The sequence below is a fragment of the Myzus persicae genome, unplaced genomic scaffold (genome assembly GCF_001856785.1).
Source record: "Myzus persicae strain clone G006 unplaced genomic scaffold, MPER_G0061.0, whole genome shotgun sequence".
NCBI lineage: Eukaryota > Metazoa > Arthropoda > Insecta > Hemiptera > Aphididae > Myzus > Myzus persicae.
The window spans coordinates 6,863-27,012 of record NW_019104286.1 but is presented as its reverse complement, the minus strand read 5'-3'; the positions used below and the strand labels follow the sequence as shown (position 1 = coordinate 27,012).

The window sequence follows — 20,150 nt, the reverse complement described above, 5'->3', positions numbered from 1 at the left end:
GTTAATGGTTTTTGATTTCTATTGTTACAATAATATATCAGGAGCCTTGTATTACATTTTTAAGCTTTTTGACCCTAAAAACGAAATTTTATTGACATTTATAGAAAAAGTTTAAAAAATTTAAATTCTAAATGTCCTCAAACAGCTCTAACAAGTCAAACTATTTTGAAAATGTTATCAAGTATAGGAAATGATAAAACAAAAATTTAGTGCACATTTCAAGTATCTACAGTTATTTGTTTTTGCATTAAAACAAAATAAGAAAATCGTTCCATGGGAAATCGAGCGAATAGTGCTCTGTTAAGATGCTCATAAAAATTTAATTTAACTTTCCGGTACACTTTTTTTTTTTTGATAAAGATAGCCAAGTCCATGACAAATCTTGTGTTCAATTTTCGAATTGAAGATGTAAAAATAAAATTTTTTATGAATTTCTAACTCAAAATAATTTGTCAATATTCATGATTTTTAAGAATTTCGTCAAAATTTTACTCCCAGACAGTCGTGAAAAATTACTATCGATATACGATGAGCTTTCTTTTTTAATTTACGCTAACAACAACTTAAGAGGAACCTTCTATTACATTTCAAGGTTTTTAACAGAGTATATATTTTTTTAACGACATTAATTTTAAGAAAACTTATGCAAATCGAAAATTTCAACTTTTGTATGCCTATATATAGTTCAACCCGAGTCAAACTATTTTTTAAATTGTATGGTTTATTAGAAATGATTTAGTGAAAATTTTATGTAAGGTCATTTTTTTGTGAGTTACACTTAAAACCGAAATCGATTTTTTCGAGATCTGGTTTTGAGTAAAAAATCCTGTTTTTCCTGTAGCTTATGAAAACTAATAGAAATTTTAAATTTTCTACCAGAAAAGTTGCTGTTGAAGAAAATCATTAATGCATGTAACGGTTTAAGATTTCAGGACAATCAATTTTATTTTATATATCCAGTTTACAACTAAACATTTTCTTCTGCATCAGAGAGTGAAGGTTCTTATTATTTAGATTACTAAGCATTTTATCATGACTAACTATGTCAAAATTAGGCTCATCTTATTTATAAAATCGTCGTCACTCGTCACTGATTGCGTCTTAAAGTTGTAGGTTGCAAATAGTAATATTATTATACACTATAAACAGGTAGACCGTAGATGTATATATGTATGTAACAGATTTAATATTGTAAACTTTACAAAATTGAATAATGTAAATAATGTTAAAACATTGTATAAGCCTTATTGCACTTTATTAAACCATTAATAATATACTTATTACTAATGAGTTGTTTATTACATATTATACTATATAGCGACTGTTAATTTAATTTGTCGTAAAAGAGGTGATACCAAACTGAAAGAGCGTATGGTTTATACTTTCTAAGTAGTTTTTTAATTATTTAACATTATTTACGAGAGTATTTAACAAATAGTAGATCCAATATTACATCTATTTTATGTTTTTATACAACAATTTTTAAGTACATTTACCGTTCGTAGGTTTGTACCGTCTTACCGTTTGTATAAACATTTTAATCATTAAAAAAGTAATAGTTTGAAATTTTAATTAGGTACCTAATTAACATTTCCAAAAAATTTGTACTTAATAATCCACAAATTAAAGCAGGCATCTTATTTGAAGCACAGTACTACCTATAATGGATAATATGTTGTACAAAAAATGTCAAGAATTTGAATGAAACAGTATGGTCATCACGTAAATAATTAAATGAAAAAAGATTGACAAGTGGATTCCACTCTTCCGTATAGTAGTGAGTTGTGAAATGAGTCACTGCAATGAATGTTTAAAATTTAAATTCAATGATATAAAATCATGGTATTAAATAAACAATTCCGAGAATGTCAGTCTGTCAGCTTATATTACTATATACGTCTCATGATATTATGACAGTTAATTCAAAACTGTTTTGTATAATTGAATATCCGTATCACATATTTTTTCTTTTAAGTAATTTATTTTACTACATTAGTAATAGAGTTGTTTGGATTAATTATTGCCAAAAACATTGCATCTGAAAATGTCATTGTGTATAATTTATAATACACTTAAAAGTTCCAGATGTCCACAAATATTATTTTAAAATTAAAACAAAATACCTAAAACTGTTATTCCCCATTAAAATATTTTTCTAAATTTGAACTAAAAATATCTATAAAGAAAATTGTGTTTATAAGTACAACTCTTTTAAATATTTTTGGTAACAGTATTAACTATTTACGAGATACCTCAATTTAAATGGTCAATCCTTAGCTATATAAATGAAAAAAAAATACATATTTAGCTACAAAATTATCTGAAAATTTTAGTTCTATTGAAGGAGAGAGAACGAAAACCTTTTAATGCATTATAAAACATACAAAAACTGTAAAATTAATAGAAATACAAAAATTATATATTATCACTTATCATACAAAATAGGAAAATATGTATATAAAAAAATAAATCATTTATCATAAATGCTTTTGAAATGTTGTGTCCTATTAATAGCTACTGCTCCTCCTACAGTCTGCATATATTTCATCGACGCTGTGACTATACTCCATTCATTGGTGTTAGGGCAGTAACATTCTACGGAATCCAAAGAAGAATTTCCGTTGAGTCCACCGATGACATACAATAAACCATTTAACACAACTACTCCTATATTGAAAAATTAACTTAAATTCAATATATTTAAAGAAAAATTTTGAATTATTCCATGAGAAGTTACCTGGACGACTTCTAGGAAAATGCATGTCTGCAATAGGAGTCCAAATTCCTGTACTCGGTCTATATGTTTCAACACTACTTAGAGTGCATGATTCATTAAGACCACCTACAGCATACAGTACACCATCTAAAACTCCTACTCTAACGCCTTTGCGATGTACTCTCATTTTTGCAACTGGTATCCATGTATCAAGACTGGGATGATAGCATTCGACAGTATCTAAACCGTACACTGATGAACCATTACATCCACCTACCTACACAATTCAAATAATACCAAATGAAAAATAAAAATCCTGTGCTAGAAAAAAAATCCTGAGATTCAATATTATTGCGCAGTGTTTTGGTACCTCTTATAATATAGGCAGGTTTGTCAAATAATGAAAATACATCAGTTTAAATCATTGAATTGAGAAGGTTTATTATAAAAAATATTTATAATATGTATATTATTTATTACCATTCAAAAATTTTAATTTATCAAAACATTTAATTTTGTAGATATATTCTGTGATTCATTCTCAGAAGATTTTTAATAAAATTACAATTATGATTGTAACAAATATATTAGAAATTTAAAATCATAAAATAAAATATTACTTTACCACATATAAAAGATTATTTAGTACTCCAACCCCAAAATCAATTCTATCAGTAGACATACTAGATATCGTACTCCATTCTTGAGTATTGTAGTCAAACACTTCAGCGCTATCTAAATAACCATCAATTTCATTCTTTCCACCAACCTTAAATGTATTATAAAAGTTACAGATACCTACTATATTGCAAATAAACTAATAAATTATAATTCAACATTACTTACGGCATATAGATAGTTATTTATCACACCAACTCCTAAGGAATATCGTTTAGTTAACATGTCAACACTTGGTTCCCAACAAGGTGATTTTAAAGATAAATCAAGCACATCAACAGACTTAAGACTTTTGCCACCCACTGCAAACACTAAGTTATCATTCACTACTTCTACACCAGCTTTGTAACGGTATGTAATCATTTCTGATAAAAAATTCCATTGGTCAATTTTAGGATCGTACCATTCTGTCCCCAAAAGTAAATCAGTCGCAGCCATAGCAACAACTAAGATAACCTGTTATAATTACAGTGTTCAATAAATTAAAAAAAGAGAAATAAACTTGAAGAATTATACTTTATCTCCATGTCTAGGTTTAATTCGGATATTTTGTGGAATTGGCTCTTCTGACTTGAGTAAGTGAAAATATAATGCCTCAATTATGTATTTGTTACCTAAAAAAAAATATATACATATATATTCACAATGTTTAATGAAAACACTTACATTTAAGACAATTATTAATAAGAGGTTCCTCGGCTACTTTTTTTAATATGTAATGTTTTGATATTAATGGCAAACGTACGTGTTCCATTAATTGGGGTAAATTACATTGTCTAGAACTCAATTCATGTTTTACCCAATGAATAACACTTTCAAATACCTAAATGATAAATACACTAATAATTTAATTAGGCAACATATATGAAAAAAGGTAACTGCATTTGGCTTTCCCCAATACTTAAACAATAATGAATTTCAGTTTGCATACTTTTTCTTCAGATGGAACAATAAGTTCATCATTGGAGATCAACTTAATAACTTGTTCAAATGATAAGGATAGGAATTCGTCCCCACCAATAACTTCTCTAAAAATCAAAAAAAGGTATATTTTAAAAATATAAGAAAAGTAATTTTTCTTGAACCATAATAGTAAATTTATTTCATACGTAAAGTGGTGTAGAACATATAATTCTGAACTTTTTAACAATTGTGTACAGCTATGTAAATCAGCTATTGCGTTTATACCGATACAATTTGTAGGGCTAAGTTGTGACTGTAAAAAATCACAACATGCCTCTCTTACTTCTTCTAATTGCAAGAGATTTGCAGCCGGTAACAAAACCTTGAGAAATAATTTATACAAATTTAAATAGTTGTTAAAAAAAAAAATTAAACTTTATCTATAACTACCAGGACATTTATTTCAGTGACAACGATTTTCCCAGAATAAATAAAGTTTACTAAGAGCTTTAAAGCGGTTGAATCTAATTGACCCATGACTACATGATCATGATTCTTTTCTGCAAAATTTGTGAACATTGCATGGAAATATGGACTACCCGATGCTAAAACTACTTTATGTGCGAATATTATTTGTTTATCGTCTGTTTCAAGTGTAATATCACAAAAATCCTGATTTCTAAAAACATAAATTGTGTTACTAGTATGCGTCTAGCTTTTTGAGTCACTGACCATTTACTTGAGTAAAGATTGTAATACTTTGAACATCTCCGTGTAATACGATTTTTCATACTCGTATTTAGCTGGTTCATTTCTTCTGAATTCTGGTGTTTGCATCTTGAGACGTACCTATATAAAGTCCTGGAATAGGAGGCCTTAAAACTAAAAAAAAAAAGCATTTTTAAATCAACTATAATTGATATAATTATAATTTGAATGCTTGAAATCCACAATAATAATTTATTAATAAGTAATGATAGTAATAACCCGGGGATTGGTGCATAACTAAATAATGATGGTAGGAAAGTCTGGCGAAAAAAAAGTCCCGGAAAAAAAGTACACGGAACAAAAGTTTGGTGGAAAAAGTCTCAGAGAAAAAAGTCTTGGGGCTAAAAAGTCTGTATTCTAAAGATAATATCTAATAATTATGTAATCATATAATAAGTAACTACTAAATACAAAACTGATAAAACAAAAATTATATTATAAAAAAAACATCTCATTGAATAGTTTATAATAGTAATAATACTTATAATAATATATATATTATAATAATCAAAAAATTATAAAAAAAAATCTCATTAAATCTTAGTTCAAAATATTATTAAAAAAATATAAATATCTATACCATGAAGTTATAGATGTCAGAATAGAATAGAAAAAAAAATTACATAATTATAAAAATCCTAGTTGTAATATCGCTGTAACTTAATATTTTGGGCTATAGCTTTTAAAAAATCTTGTAAGTTCAATTTTATTTTCTCTAAAACGAGTGCATAAAGCATTTAATCTTATTTCCATTTTCTTTTTTTTCCTTTTTATTGATGGCTCACCCAGTTCATTTAAAGCTAATTTTGGGCGATCTGCAGCTATTTCATATCTTATTTTAGTAATTGTATATTTCATTAGTATTATAAACTTTTTTTGTCCTAAGACTTTTTTCTGGGTACTTTTTTCCGTTTACCCTAAATAATTCCTATAAAGGTGCGATTCCTATGCACGCGTCTAGAGACGCGCGGCTGACGCGGCGCGATTTAATTTTAGCCGCGCAGGTACTACTTTACTTGTTTTTAAGTATAACCGATTCCTATGACCGCGGCCGCCGCGCGTGGCGGTCGCGCGCGTCTAGCGCCGCGCGGCGACGACCGCTTCGAGGGCAGTCAAATCGCACGAGCCGCGCGGCTAATATTCATATTTTAATTTTCAAAGTTCGACATTTCGTTACACTGTGTGACACAAAATGTCTTCAAAAGTGTCATTCACAATAGAAGAAGACATACTATTGGCTGAATCGGTAAGAGAACATCCATGTTTGTTTGACTTAAAAAATGCCAATTACAAGGATCAACAAATAAGGGACAATGTATGGAAGCTTATAACAAATAACCTGAATAATAAAAGTGGTAAGTAGTATACCTATTCAACATATTAATGAAATTTCAAAATTAATTGTTAATTTGTTGCGTACCTGTCAGTGTAGACTGTAGAGTAATAGGTATCTAGTTAGTGTCTATAAAATTTGAATTATTAACATGTAGGTAGATAATTACCTAAATTAAAANTAGTTATTCTTACTTACGTACAACATACACTGAATAATAGTTATTTATGTTAACATTACATTATGAAAAAAAAGTACATTTATAAATAGATGTTATTTTCATATTATTTATACATCAACTGCGTGGCTAAGTATAACTAAAATAATATGCTATTGTGGAACTGGAATATTTATTCTAATCTATTAGATTGATGATTTTGCCACGGAACAGCTCCCTGTGGACTGTTGAAAAATTTTTTAAATTCGTCCCTCACGAAAAAACCCTCAAACTTTGAATATCCTCCTGCTCTTGCCAATGACATCATATTTTCAGATGGTTGAGGTTTGTTATCATCGAAGTTATAATAATAGTTGTTCGTATTCTCCAAGTAACGATCGCGAAGTAAATTGTGAAGGCAACATGCAGTCAAGACTAAATTATCTACCGTTTCCGTTTTTAGAGATATTGGTGTATAGAATACTTTGAAAATTTGGCTTAGAAGCCCGAAACTATTCTCTGTAGTTCTTCTCGCCCGGGAAAGTCTGTAGTTGAATACGGTCTTTTGATAATCTTTTCTAGCCTCAATCCTAGAATAAGGACGCATCATATGTTGGTCTAGGCGAAATGCCTCGTCCCCAATATGTACACACGGTAAAGATACATTGGAATCTGGCAGTTTTTCAGGGGAAGGTAAATATTCACCGGTTAAAATTGTTTTAGAAATACTAGATTTATTAAAAATTCCACTGTCCCCTTCTTTACCATAGGACCCAATGTCCACAAATATAAATTTACAATTAGCGTCCACAATCGCAAGAAGAACAATGGAAAAAAAATCTTTGTAGTTAAAATATAATCTTCCGCTCTTCTTTGGTGAAAATATGCGGATGTGTTTCCCGTCTATGGCACCAACACAATTTGGAAAATTCCACTTGTTCCAAAAGTCATGAGCAATACGTACTAAATCTTCTTTTAATGGAGGCTTTAATAAGACTGGTGTTAGACGAGTACTTAAACTCTTTAAGACTAATTGTATTATACGTGTAATATAACTTTGAGAAATTCTGAATGAAAAAGACAATGACCTGAGCGATTCTCCCGTTGCCATATATCTAAGGAAAAAAAACGTAACATGTTAAAGACATTTTTTTAAATTTATAATATATAATATATTTTATTTATAATAAAATCCGATATTTCTGCCACAGTAGTATTAAAATAATTAAAACTGGTTGCAAATAAAGGGCCCCATACACGGGACGATTTATCGGTCGCACAGACAGATTGATACGTGCTCGCGAAGCGTCAACATGCCAACCACCGACCTGTCGACAAACTTGTTGGTGCGTGTATGGTATTGTCGAAGCACAAATTATACAATATTAATATTTTATCTAAAATTAGACCTATGTTGATTTGACATAAATTGGATATTTATTTTATTTTGGCATGTAGATATAATATAATAATAGTAATAATATATTTCTAATTTCTGTATAGTTTTATGAACTGTAATATTTAAATGAATAATTATTATTATTTCAGTTGATGATTGTAAAAAGAGATGGAAAAATATGAAAGATACGTATAATAAACATAAAAGGAGTAGAAAATTAGGGACGGGATCATCGACAAAAAATAAACAAACAAAATGGGCCTTGGCAGATACACTATCGTTTATGGACGTATGTTCTTACGAACGAACGTGAGTAATAATATATTAAATACATTGTACCTAAAAACCAATTCATCTTACAGTTATAGAAATTGCCCATTAATAATAATTATGGTTCGAAACTAATGCACCTATGCGGCTATGCGCTTAAATTGATACAAATATGCTTTAAAAATGTACAATTATTTTTTTCTCACAATTTTATAATTTGTACTAAATATCTATTATAAATAACACAGAACTAACTATTTTTTGTTCATTTATTATATTTTGAAGGGGACTGACTAATCTTAATTCTACGGTTGAAATGAACAATAGTGAAGAAGAAGATAGCTACTTAGAAGTAACTGTTGACGATGAAAACAATTCAAGTGATGAAAACGATGTTTCACAGAAGTCTGCAACAAAAAACACTACAGTTCAGGAAACTGAACTTGAAAATAATTTGAATACAAAAAAAACAAAATTATTAAAAGAAAAAAGGCCTACTAAAAAACTAAAACAAAATGAAGAGTTAGTGTCATTGTTCAAAAAAAGTAATGACGAAAGACAACAAATTATAAACGCCATTAACAAAGTTGAGGAAGATGATGATCCCATTGATTCATTTTTTAAAACAATGGCATTAACAGTAAAATCGTTTCCTCAACATTTGAAAATAAAAGCCAAAAAAGAAGTGTTCAACATAATTACGGATTTGGAAATAGAAAATAACAGCACTACATCGACATCAAATAGAAATATTCAGTTAACAAGTAGCTTATTTTCATCTCCAAATCCTAGCATACAATCATCGTCAAACTCAGGATTTTCAACATATGATCGTCCAAGTCAATATGTTTTTCCAGAGACTAATGATCGTCAACCTGGAAATTGGACTCAATCGCTCGGTGATAATAATTATGAATTACTTCAGTACGACGATAGACAGTACGAATAAGGAAAATATGATAAGGTATTTTTATTTGTTGTTTCAATAAGTTGGTATCTATTTTTATTTTATGGTTTATTATACAGTTACATTTGTATTTATTAATTCTATTAAAGGATGAATTTTTCGTTTATTTTAAATATATTTTTACAACAATAATATTCGGGGTTCGAAAAAGTAATATCATTCATTACTATTATTATAATTTTTTTGTTTTATTATATCTTTAAAATTTAAAAACTATGTTTGATTTTATTTATGTTTATTTGTAATAATATTTATTATGATGTATTGGCATTTTTAAAAGTTCATTTTTATACTGCGTTATTATTTTTTATTAAACGAGAAGTTATACACAATTTATTAAGAATAAAAATGTTTTTAAACACATTATTTAAAATTTGTATTACCTAGGTATTATAGGTACTATAAAATATAAATTATACTACAAACATATATTATGTTACATTACCTCAACGTGACTGCTAGTTTTTCAGCAGCAGATATTGGTTTTCTAATTTTGATGCTTGGGTTGGTTTTTATGTCTTCCTCAACTAGGTTCAATACATAATTAAATTGATCCCAACTTAATCTAAAAAATTCCCTGAATTTGGTTTCGTCTCGCCATAAATGTTTTTCAATCAGGACACTGAAAAATCCCTCAGCTTCCCTGGCTAAGTACATTTCATGCACTTCATTTTTATTTTTTGATACAACGTATTTTATGATAGCTTGTTCTTCTTCTACTTGTTGTAAAAGAAGTAGTTTTAAGATCAATTTTTGTTTTTTCGTTAAGGACATGGTTAAACTAGTAAAATTGTAATATTTTAAAACACGTTTTTATGAGTATACAAGTACAACCGTTTCAAATAGAGGACTTGACACAACTACGTGTACGTGCGTAATTCTAGTCCCGTAGTGGTCTAGCCGCGCGTCTCCTGACGCGTACATAGGAATTAATATTAGATCGCGCGGCTAAATAAATGACCGCGCGGCTAAAATTCAAATCGCGCCGCGTTAGCCGCGCGTCTCTAGACGCGTGCATAGGAATCGCACCTTAAAGGTGACGATATTATAAAGAATATATTAATAAAATTTAATGCACTTACGACTTTAATATTATTAACTAATGAGAGCATAAAAATTAAAAAGATGGCGATTAGCTCTCAAAAAATACAATAGCTGAAAAACGGCGAAATTCGATTATTCACAAGGACAGATCGGCATTCAGCGAGATACTAGACAGTATTGACAGCATAGATATTAGATTTTGTCGAGCTAAAACTAATAAATATAATATTATGTAGTAAACACATAAAATGTCAAATAGCGATATAAATATAATATTTCAGGAAACGCAGATAGCGTATTCGATTACGCGTGTGACTGTGTGAGTGTGTACTTCGGACCATTAATTTTGGACGGCGCAACGTGCATGACAGATATAATTAAAATAATACCACAGAATAAAATATAATTATGATTGCGAAAAGAAAATCTAAAACCATCTAAAATTAAATTCTTTATCGGTGTACTACAATAGTGGAACTCGCGACCGACGGAGGGTTTTAAACGTTTTAATAATACAGCACAATAATCAGTCTATGATAATAACGAGTGTTATTAATTTTGTTAACAATTACTATACAGTTATAAATTTATAATACGGATAGTGTACTTTAATTACTCATCAGTAATAATTATTAGACCTAAAAAAAAAAACCTAAAATGCATTGCTTACTCACAATGTGAGTATTATTATTAGTATTATTATTCATATTATGGCATAATATGAATTAAATAAATGTATTCTTTTTCTAATTTAAAAATATGCTCTTATGCATCGACAAATTTAAATAAGCCCTAAAAAAATTACTCCTCCATATTACACAAAAAAATCAACATTTTTCTTTAAATAATTTATTTATTTTAATTATTTTTGGTACATTATTATATTTTCTATGCGTCTATATATATAAAAAAACAATAATATAGCTAATACTGATTATTCATTCGAATTGTATGTAATAGTTGACCTTGATTCATGAAAAATATTTACCAAAGTGCTTGATTTATGGTGAACTATTCAATAAGGCACCAAACATTTGAAGCAGGTATTTGATCGCATTTATATCATTATTTGCTATCATTTCATCGAGATTTTTTCACTATGTGATTTAACTCTAGGTTCATGATACAATTAAGATTGGGCTTACCTAATATTATGTTGTACTCTCCAGTGAGCCCTAGCCTCGATTGCGCTGACCCCACGCCACCGTCTGAGCCACACTTTCGATTTAAATTGTTGGAATATACCTGAAAAATGTACCGAGTACCGACCTCACGTCGGCTATAGTATGGTAGCACCAAGGAGTGTCTGGAGTGACAATGCAAAGGCGTTAGGTTAAAAATTCAGGACCCAAATTTTGGTTTAAAAAAAATTAAAATAGATATTGTGGCAATATTGAAAAATGTTATATATATGTATATTATTATATTATATTAATCAATTTGTAATATTATATTTATATGTATATACGTCGTAATGGATGGTTTTCCCGTACACCTACGTCGTTATCGACGGGCGACGGCCGATTTACGATCGAACCATAGTCGTAGATCAGTTTTAGTTGTTGCTCGTTGTCCGTCGACAAATAAACGTTCTTAATACATTGTGCTGTATTTTTATTGCGACTTTTACTCTATTATTTTCACACCACACACTGACCCATGTTGTCTGTGCTACGAGCCATGACATTTTAAACATATATATATATGTTTACTAAAATATTATATTTTATACTGCTTATAATATTAGTGTTATACATCAAACCAGTTAAAATACAATAAAAAATAAAAAATAGCCTTTTTTAATAAATACAATTTCATCACTGAATAATGATTTGATAATTTTAGGTTATAAATTAAACTAAATGTTTCAAGCTCCTATAAAATAAATTTGATATAATATGTAAATGCAAAAACAACCAAGTTATTCCGATATTTTGAGAACTTAAAAAGTAAAAAACGTTAAATAACTTAAATGTAACTATCAAGTATCAATCGGTAGAAAGTTGCCAAGCATAATTTTTGAAACAAATAACTAAACTATAATCGCCAGCTATATAACAAACTAGAAAACAACCAAAAATAATGATAAAAAAGTTAGTTTTATTCTTAGATCACAAACTAGTACATACCTGTATGATCTAAGGTTCTATCATTAATAACTTATTATGATACTAACGATATAAGTACCATTGTTATTAATCGGTTAATGCCAGTCGGTTCCAGTTATTTAGTATTTATTATTATATCTTAAAAGCAGCTAGCAGCAGTATTATCATAAAATTATGATTTTTAAAATAAAAATGATTAATAATGACTACTATAATTGACAAAAAAAAAAAGACGAGAGGGGCAACTGCCCCTACTTGCCTCCACCCACCCTGCGGACGCACTTGTACTTACACGTATAAAAATTAATAAAAATGTGTAGGAAATAATGAATTCTTTTTAAAGTTTGTGAATTTATGAATGTAAGTCCGTAAGAGCAATACTAAATAGTTGTTCTTGGACTTTTGAAAGGTCGAATATGTTTATTTTTGAACTTAGAAAATCACAATGTTCATCGTATATGATTTGCATGATTACATAATATATGCACTTAACCGGCTCAAAGTGTAGGGTAGTAACGTAACCCAAATTAAATATTATATTATATAATTATAGTATTATGAACTATCGCCTACAGTATAAAGGTGATTATCAGTTTTATAGCTGTTTCAGATTTGATGTTTAAAAATTTAAAATAGAGTAAAGATTGAGAGGAATATTAAAAGATTTAAGAATGTTAAATAGAATTTGTCGTTTAAACTGCAGGGCAAGACAGTTAAATAAAATATGAGGTAGGTCACAGATACACTCATTTGAATGAAGTGTACAAAGATATTGCAGTGAATACGAGTATCATAAATATTCAGGATATTGTTGACGAATGGTATCACTTCAAACATTGGCGTGTAAGAAGGTGAGCTTCAGACTAGTATCAAATTACAAAGTGTACAACTAAATATAATATGTATGGTTTTAATATAAATAAATTTAGTAATACATAAAGAACTCGTTTGTCAAATAAGTAAAACGAGTTGATTTTATTTCAATAAGAGCGAGATAAGAGAAGAAAAGATATCTTTTTACCATGTTGAAGTATCAAAATCCAATAGTCTATTATTTGACATTTACAAAGATCAAGTCAGTGATCATGGATTTGGAACATATGGAGACTATTGTGATTTGTTTAAATGTTCGTATAGTTAGTGACACTAATTAATATTAATCATTCAGCATTAAAAATTTCCTAGTGTAACAAATACCAGATCCAATATTACATCTATTTTATAATTTATTAAAAAATGTTAAGGACTGTAATCGTTCGTATAAACATTTTAATTGCTAAAAAGTTACTAGTTTGAAATTTGAATTAGGTAACAAAATTAAAGTTTTCAAAAAATGATACAAAATAATTCACAATTAATAGGAGGCATCTCCTTTCAATCACCATATGGAAGGTATAAGTTGTACAAAAAATGTCAAGAATTTTAATGAAAGTTCCAGGTGTCCACAAATGTTATTTTAAAATTAAAAAAATAACTAAAATTGTTATTTAATGTCAAAATACCTTTGCAATTTCATTATGTTCTACAAAAAATGTCAAGAATTTTAATGAAAGTTCCAGGTATCCACAAATGTTATTTTAAAATTAAAAAAAAAAACTAAAATTGTTATTTAATGTCAAAATACTTTTGCAATTTCATTCAAATTTGAATTAAAACTATTTATAAAGAAAACTATATTTAGGTACATCTTTTACGTATATTTTTGGTTATATAAACTATAGTATAAGCTATTTAAGATATATTATAACAATTTAAATTGTCAATCCATGCTATAGAAATTAAACAATAATGCACTTTTAGCTACAAAATTATTTGCAAATTTTAGTTGAGTTAAGAAGATAGTATGAAAACCTAATAATAAATTACCAAATATAAAAAAACAGTACATTTAATAGAAATAAAATAGTTATAAATTATCATTTAACTTACAAAAAAGGAGTATATTTTTATGAAAAAAAAACATATTTTGTAAATGCTATACATGAGAGGCTTTTCAATGGCTATTAATTTATAATTTACAAAAATCTTTTAATGAAACTTTCAACAACTTTCAAATCAATGGAAAATCAATTAAGATATTATAATACATTATAAGGAACATCTAAATAATGTATGAAAATAAAATCTTGAATGCTAACAATTGTAAAAATGCTGTGTCAAATTAATAGCCACTGCTCTGGCCGTAGTCTGAGTAAAATCCATCGACGCTGTGACTATACTCCATTTACTGGTGTATAGGCATGTGAGGTTTATTCTGGATGTTGAGTGGAATTGGCCTTTCTGTCTTGAGGAAATGAAAATTTAATATCTCAACAGCATAATTTTTGCCTTAAAAATTATACATAAATACAATTATAAAATATAAATTAATTCACAAAAAAAAGACAGTCTAAGAAAAAACTTACATTTAAGACAATTCTCAATGAGAGGTTCTTTCATAACTTTTCCTGATATGTAATGTTTTGATATTAATGGCAAACGTACGTGTTCCATTAATAGGGGTAATTTACATTGTCTAGAAACTAATTCATGTTTTACCCAACGAATAACTCATTCAAATACCTAAATTATAAAATATATACTATTAAATTTAATAGACTACATATATGAAAGAAGGTTACTGCATTTTTCCTTCCCCAATACTTAAACAATAATCAATTTCTCAGTTTGCCTACTTTTTCTTCAGACGTAACTACAACTTCATCATCGGAGATTAGCTTAACCACTTGTTCGAATGATAAGGATAGGAATTCATCACAATTAATGACTTCTCTAAAAAATAAAACAGGAATATTAACAATAAAACAAATAATTTTTTTCTTGGACTTAAATAGTAAATTTATTTCATACATAAAGTGATGTTGAATATATAATTCCGAAGTTGTAAACAATTTGGTACAGTTATATAAATCTGCCAATGCGTTTGTATCGATACAATTTGCAGGGCTAAGTTTTGACTGTAAAAAATCACAACACGCCCCTTTTACTTCTTGTAATTGTAAGAAATTTGCAGCTGGTAACAAATTCTTGAGAAATAAATAAAAAACTATATAATTAATTTTGTTTTTTGTAATAAAATCAAACTTTATCTCTTATTACCTTTACGTTTTGTGCAGTGACTATGATTTCCCCAGAATAAATAAAATTCACTAAGAGCTTTAAAGCGGTTGAATCTATTTGACGCATGACTACAAGATCATGATTCCTTTCAGCAAAATTTGTAAACATTGCATGGAAATATGGGCAAGCCGAGGCTAAAACTACTTTATGTGCGAGCACTATTTGCTTATCGTCTGTTTCAAGTTTAATATCGCAAAGATCATTATTTCTAAAAAAAAAAATGTGTCAGGTGCTTATATTTATCAAGCAATTTAATTCACTTAACACTTACTGGCGCAGAGATTGAAATCCTTCAATTAGCCCTGTATATGATGATGTTTTAAAGAAGTATTCCTCTGATTCATACATTATGGATTCTTTTATTTGAGCTGTATATTGAATATTGAGTTCAGAATTTGAGCCTTTAAAACTAAAACAGTGCATTTCAAAATCAATTAATAAATTAATAAAAATCGATAATTCTCTATGAACCCTAGAGTAATATCAAAATTTTTTATATTAACAGTCAACATTCAACAACAACTGGCAAGCCAATAATATTATTAATTCGCATGGTATTTTGCTTTTTGGCTAGTTTCACAGCCAAGCGTAATGACGCGTCTATAGGACACACAATATGTATACCTAGTACCTACACACCTCATGGGATGATTTATTAACCATGGTCATCCTATTTTAATGCTCAAACTATGCATGTTTTAAAATTCTGACTTTAGGAATTTTTAAATACACTTGGACATCATTTTTTCATCTCCTTGTGTTTTGGACCACATAAGAGTGATGCTGCGACAATACAAACTTCGAGTTTTCCAAATAGCAACCCCAATTTTCATAAATAATTAATAAGCAGATATATTTTATTGAACATTTTTATGTACCTATCCAAATCAAAATTTGATAGAGTCGTTTTTGAGTTATTATAACTTTGTGTAGTAATGAACCTTGAGACGGCGACAGTTGACGGTAGCCTACTAAAGTACAAAACTAAATTCTTAAAATGTATTATACGGACTTTAATACGGACACCAACGGCAATTGAAGACACAGTATTAGACGTCAGAGGATCTAGTAAGGCACTAAGATCTAGGAAAATCTTCTAAAGTTCTAAATCTAAGACACGCGTTTTACTAGCGTCTAGGGACGTAAGCCCAAGACGAAAATCCTTAACAAATAACAATATTACAATATAATGTTTATCATCAACTAACCTGCACATGATTACATTTCTTATCTATTATCATATCGTTAATAATAATAATATCATTATCAAAATAATAGTCATAGTATAAGCTAAGTATAAAACATAGACATAAAAATATTATTATGTCTATGGTATAAAATTGATACATAAATGTAGTTTAAAATAAACAAAAAATGTTGTTTTCAAAATGTTAATAATAACAAGTGTATAAATTATAAATGAAAGTAGCATAATATATTAATATTATATTTTGTCTTATTTTCAATATGCAGTGTCAAACTGAATTAATATGGACATTCAGGGCAGGCTCTTTCGTTCAAGTCATTTGTTATTTGTTTTCTTATGGTTAACGTTGGTTTGTGTAATCGGTGTTCTTCTGGTACTTTTCAAACAAATTTTTGGTATAAATCTAGTTTAGCACCCCCTCGAATTTTCGATTTTTTTTTTTGAAACCTATGTATTTTGACGAGTTTAGAACGATGGTGTAAAAATAAATTTTCGGAAATGATTAGTTTTGAAGTTATAGACTTGCGAAGTTCACGATTTTCGATGTTTTACTATGCGCGCAACGCTCTATTTTTTAACGCTCTTATAACAAATTATTTTTTTCGGAAACATAGGTATTACAACGAATTTAGAACGATAGTGCAAAAATAAATACAACATAACTTACCCTGTGACCTACTTGAGGTGGTGTTGCGCAGCAAGTCGGGGGATATTTTCGATTTGCGGAGCGCAGCGACGGCGCCGAGGAGCGCAGCGACGAGTGCCGCTAGCAAGGCAATCACTGCCCACATTATAAGAGCGTTAAAATAGTGATTTAATAAAATATATTCTTAATCTAACAATGTCATAAAATAATTTGTAACCATATTTCGATAAAATTTATGATCGACATATTTTTATTATTTAACACTATACCTACAACTGAACCACTTAACGACACGTAGGTACTGAAAGTTAATTTGTAGTTTAACTTCACCTTTATGATTATTGCAAAAACTAAATCTTATCTTTAGTAAATCCATTATATTACAAGTCTAGATAAAATTATAAATAGAAAGAAATTCCGAAAAAAATAATTTAAAAACTCGTTATAAAAGCATTAAAATAGAGGGTTGCGCGCATGAGTATAACATCGAAAATCGTGAACTTCGCAAGTCTATAACTTCAAAACTAATCATTTCCGAAAATTTATTTTTACACCATCGTTCTAAACTCGTCAAAATACATAGGTTCCAAAAAAAAAAATCGAAAATTCGAGGGGGTGCTAAACTAGATTTGTTCCAAATTTTTTTAGTAAGCTTTAAATGGTGTGATCATTGTGCAATTATTAACCACTTGACATCCAACCACCCTCAAACCCACCAAGGCACCAAATGTAATATTATGTGTTGCTGATGCAACACAAGAATCACAGGATAACCACCACTGCTCCACATACTTTCTATACTTCGAGTCTGTTTATGCATTAAATACCATCATTATAATTGCTTAGTAGTGCCCATACGACAATTATAAGTGTCCCGTAAGTCGTAATCTAGTTTATTATTGTTATTCACGTGTACATATTAAACAAAATATTTTTATTGTGAACAATGTCGGTAGTATGATAACTTATTTTGTTACCTACTGGAGCATCCATTATAAGATCATTGTCTTTAGTCAGTAACATACATTTTTTTAGTCCAGATCTGACAGTTTACGATGTATGCTGCAATAAGTGCAATATAATATACATTATACATGTGAATTTCATACGGTTGTCTAAATTGCTATAATTTAAATGTCTTTTTATAGCTCCTCGTGGTCAGTGCACATAATGTACAGGTAGTTACATGTTCATGGAGTTGGCCCCCCGACTTTGTTTATTAAGACTCCAAATTAGTGCCAACTTTATGCACATGGCTGTTACACCGTAGTGCCTTACCCATTTATTTTGAAATTGAATTATAGTATTAAAAAGGGCTAGTGTCATAGACTGACCATCAAGGTGTTGATTCATTCTCATTTATATAGAAAATAACATATCTAATTGTTTACCTGCTACTCTGGTGTAGAAAATTACTATTATCTATTCCCCATACGTGTAAATATATGATCATATGCATTGTTGGTTTGGTTATCAATAAATACCTAACAACTAGATGTACCCAAGGCAATATTTAAGTTTTTCTCGTCCTTTGCACTACATTAATAGTGACCTGTAGATATACAAAATTCATTTTTTTCAAATTATGAGAACTCCAATTTGTTACTGCAAATTATTTGGTGGATATGTTTTTTTTAAATATGTTGAAGTATCATTATCAAATAGTCTATGATTTGACAGTTACAAAGATCATGTCAGTGATAATGGATTTGAAAGATATATTGGCCATGGTGATTTGTTAAAATGTTAGTGCAATCAGTGCCACTAATTAATATTAATCTTCAGCATCAAACATTTCCAAGTGTATCAAATACCAGATCCAATATTACATCTATTTTATAATTTATTAAAAAATGTTAAGGATTATAATTGTTAGTATTAACATTTTTAATTGCTAAAAACATACTAGTTTGAATTTTAAATTAGGTACCAAAATTAAAGTTTTCATAATAATGATACGAAATAATTCACAATTAAAAGTAGGTTTATCATTTGAAGAATGTAAATTTGAATCATCATATTATGGAAAGTATAAGTTATATAATAAATGTCAAGAATTTGAATGTAAGAATTATGGTCATTAAGTAAATTAAGAATTTAAATAAAAAAGTCGACAAAAGGGTTTCTTTCTACTTAAGTAGTGAGTTGGTAAACTTGTCACTGCAATGAATGTTTTAAATTTGAATTCAATGATACAAAATCATTTTATAAAATACACGATTCTGTGATTCTCGATTCTTATGATATTATCACAGTTAATAAAACACTGTTTTATAAAATTGAACATCAGTATAACATTTTTTTTCTTTTAGAGTAATTTATTTTACGAATAAGTAATAATGTTGTTTAGATTAATTATGGCCAAAAACATTGCATTTGAAAATGTCATTGTGTATAATTCATAATATACTTAAAAGTTCCAGGTATCCACAAATACTATTTTAAAATTAAAACAAAATACCTAAAATTATTCCCCGTTAAAATACCTTTCTAATTTTATCTAAATTTGAACTAAAAATATCTATTTAGAAAATTGTGTTTAGGTACAACTCTTTTAAATATATTTGGTAACAATATTAACTATTTATGAGATACCTTATATTAAATACCTACTCAATCATTAGCTATAGAAATTGAACAATAATACATTTTTAGCTACAAGATTATCGGCAAATTTTAATTGTATTGAAAAAAATAGTACAGAAATCTTTTAAGAAATTATAAAATATCCAAAAAATGTAAAATTAATAGAAATACCACAATTATAAATTATCGTTTATCGTACAAAATAAGAAAATATTAATATAAAAAAAATTCATGTATAGTAAATATTA

General features: G+C 28.5%; 3 protein-coding genes and 1 pseudogene across 6 annotated transcripts; 1 reads left to right on the top strand and 3 right to left on the bottom strand.

Moving 5' to 3' along the window:
* Nucleotides 1-2,243: 2,243 nt before the first annotated feature.
* On the bottom strand, nt 2,244-10,798 carry LOC111040880 (ring canal kelch homolog). 4 transcript variants are annotated; one of them, XM_022324945.1, is made up of 11 exons: nt 10,274-10,787; nt 5,037-5,179; nt 4,748-4,976; nt 4,504-4,679; nt 4,326-4,422; nt 4,061-4,217; nt 3,911-4,008; nt 3,563-3,850; nt 3,342-3,485; nt 2,738-2,993; nt 2,247-2,667 (listed from the first exon to the last, which is right to left on the bottom strand). In XM_022324945.1, exons 2-11 carry the CDS (start codon nt 5,132-5,134, stop codon nt 2,471-2,473), a joined length of 1,740 nt encoding a protein of 579 aa, XP_022180637.1. In that variant the 5' UTR covers nt 5,135-5,179; nt 10,274-10,787; the 3' UTR covers nt 2,247-2,470. The 4 variants fall into 4 exon arrangements, with proteins under 4 accessions (XP_022180638.1, XP_022180637.1, XP_022180640.1 ...); XM_022324947.1 differs by having other exon boundaries at nt 2,574-2,684; nt 10,274-10,795; XM_022324946.1 differs by lacking the exon at nt 3,342-3,485 and having other exon boundaries at nt 2,244-2,667; nt 10,274-10,798.
* LOC111040883 lies at nt 6,088-9,253 on the top strand. Its single transcript, XM_022324950.1, has 3 exons — nt 6,088-6,420; nt 8,104-8,263; nt 8,510-9,253. Exons 1-3 carry the CDS (start codon nt 6,258-6,260, stop codon nt 9,171-9,173), a joined length of 987 nt encoding a protein of 328 aa, XP_022180642.1. The 5' UTR covers nt 6,088-6,257; the 3' UTR covers nt 9,174-9,253.
* On the bottom strand, nt 6,681-10,121 carry LOC111040882 (protein ANTAGONIST OF LIKE HETEROCHROMATIN PROTEIN 1-like). Its single transcript, XM_022324949.1, has 2 exons — nt 9,637-10,121; nt 6,681-7,670 (listed from the first exon to the last, which is right to left on the bottom strand). Exons 1-2 carry the CDS (start codon nt 9,963-9,965, stop codon nt 6,749-6,751), a joined length of 1,251 nt encoding a protein of 416 aa, XP_022180641.1. The 5' UTR covers nt 9,966-10,121; the 3' UTR covers nt 6,681-6,748.
* A 3,222-nt stretch (nt 10,799-14,020) lies between the features above and the next one.
* On the bottom strand, nt 14,021-16,644 carry LOC111040884 (annotated as a pseudogene).
* Between the last annotated feature and the right edge of the window lie 3,506 nt (nt 16,645-20,150).

Coding starts and splice junctions, on each gene's coding strand:
- LOC111040880 (XM_022324945.1), bottom strand. CDS start 5,134: ATGCAAACACCAGAATTCAGAAGAAATGAACCAGCTAAATACGAGTAT. Junction 4,977..5,036: donor GTATTACAATCTTTACTCAA/GTAAATGGTCAG, acceptor TTATGTTTTTAG/AAATCAGGATTTTTGTGATA. Junction 4,680..4,747: donor TCACTGAAATAAATGTCCTG/GTAGTTATAGAT, acceptor TTATTTCTCAAG/GTTTTGTTACCGGCTGCAAA.
- LOC111040883 (XM_022324950.1), top strand. CDS start 6,258: ATGTCTTCAAAAGTGTCATTCACAATAGAAGAAGACATACTATTGGCT. Junction 6,421..8,103: donor TAACCTGAATAATAAAAGTG/GTAAGTAGTATA, acceptor TTATTATTTCAG/TTGATGATTGTAAAAAGAGA. Junction 8,264..8,509: donor GTATGTTCTTACGAACGAAC/GTGAGTAATAAT, acceptor TATATTTTGAAG/GGGACTGACTAATCTTAATT.
- LOC111040882 (XM_022324949.1), bottom strand. CDS start 9,965: ATGTCCTTAACGAAAAAACAAAAATTGATCTTAAAACTACTTCTTTTA. Junction 7,671..9,636: donor AAACTAGCAGTCACGTTGAG/GTAATGTAACAT, acceptor TTTTTTCCTTAG/ATATATGGCAACGGGAGAAT.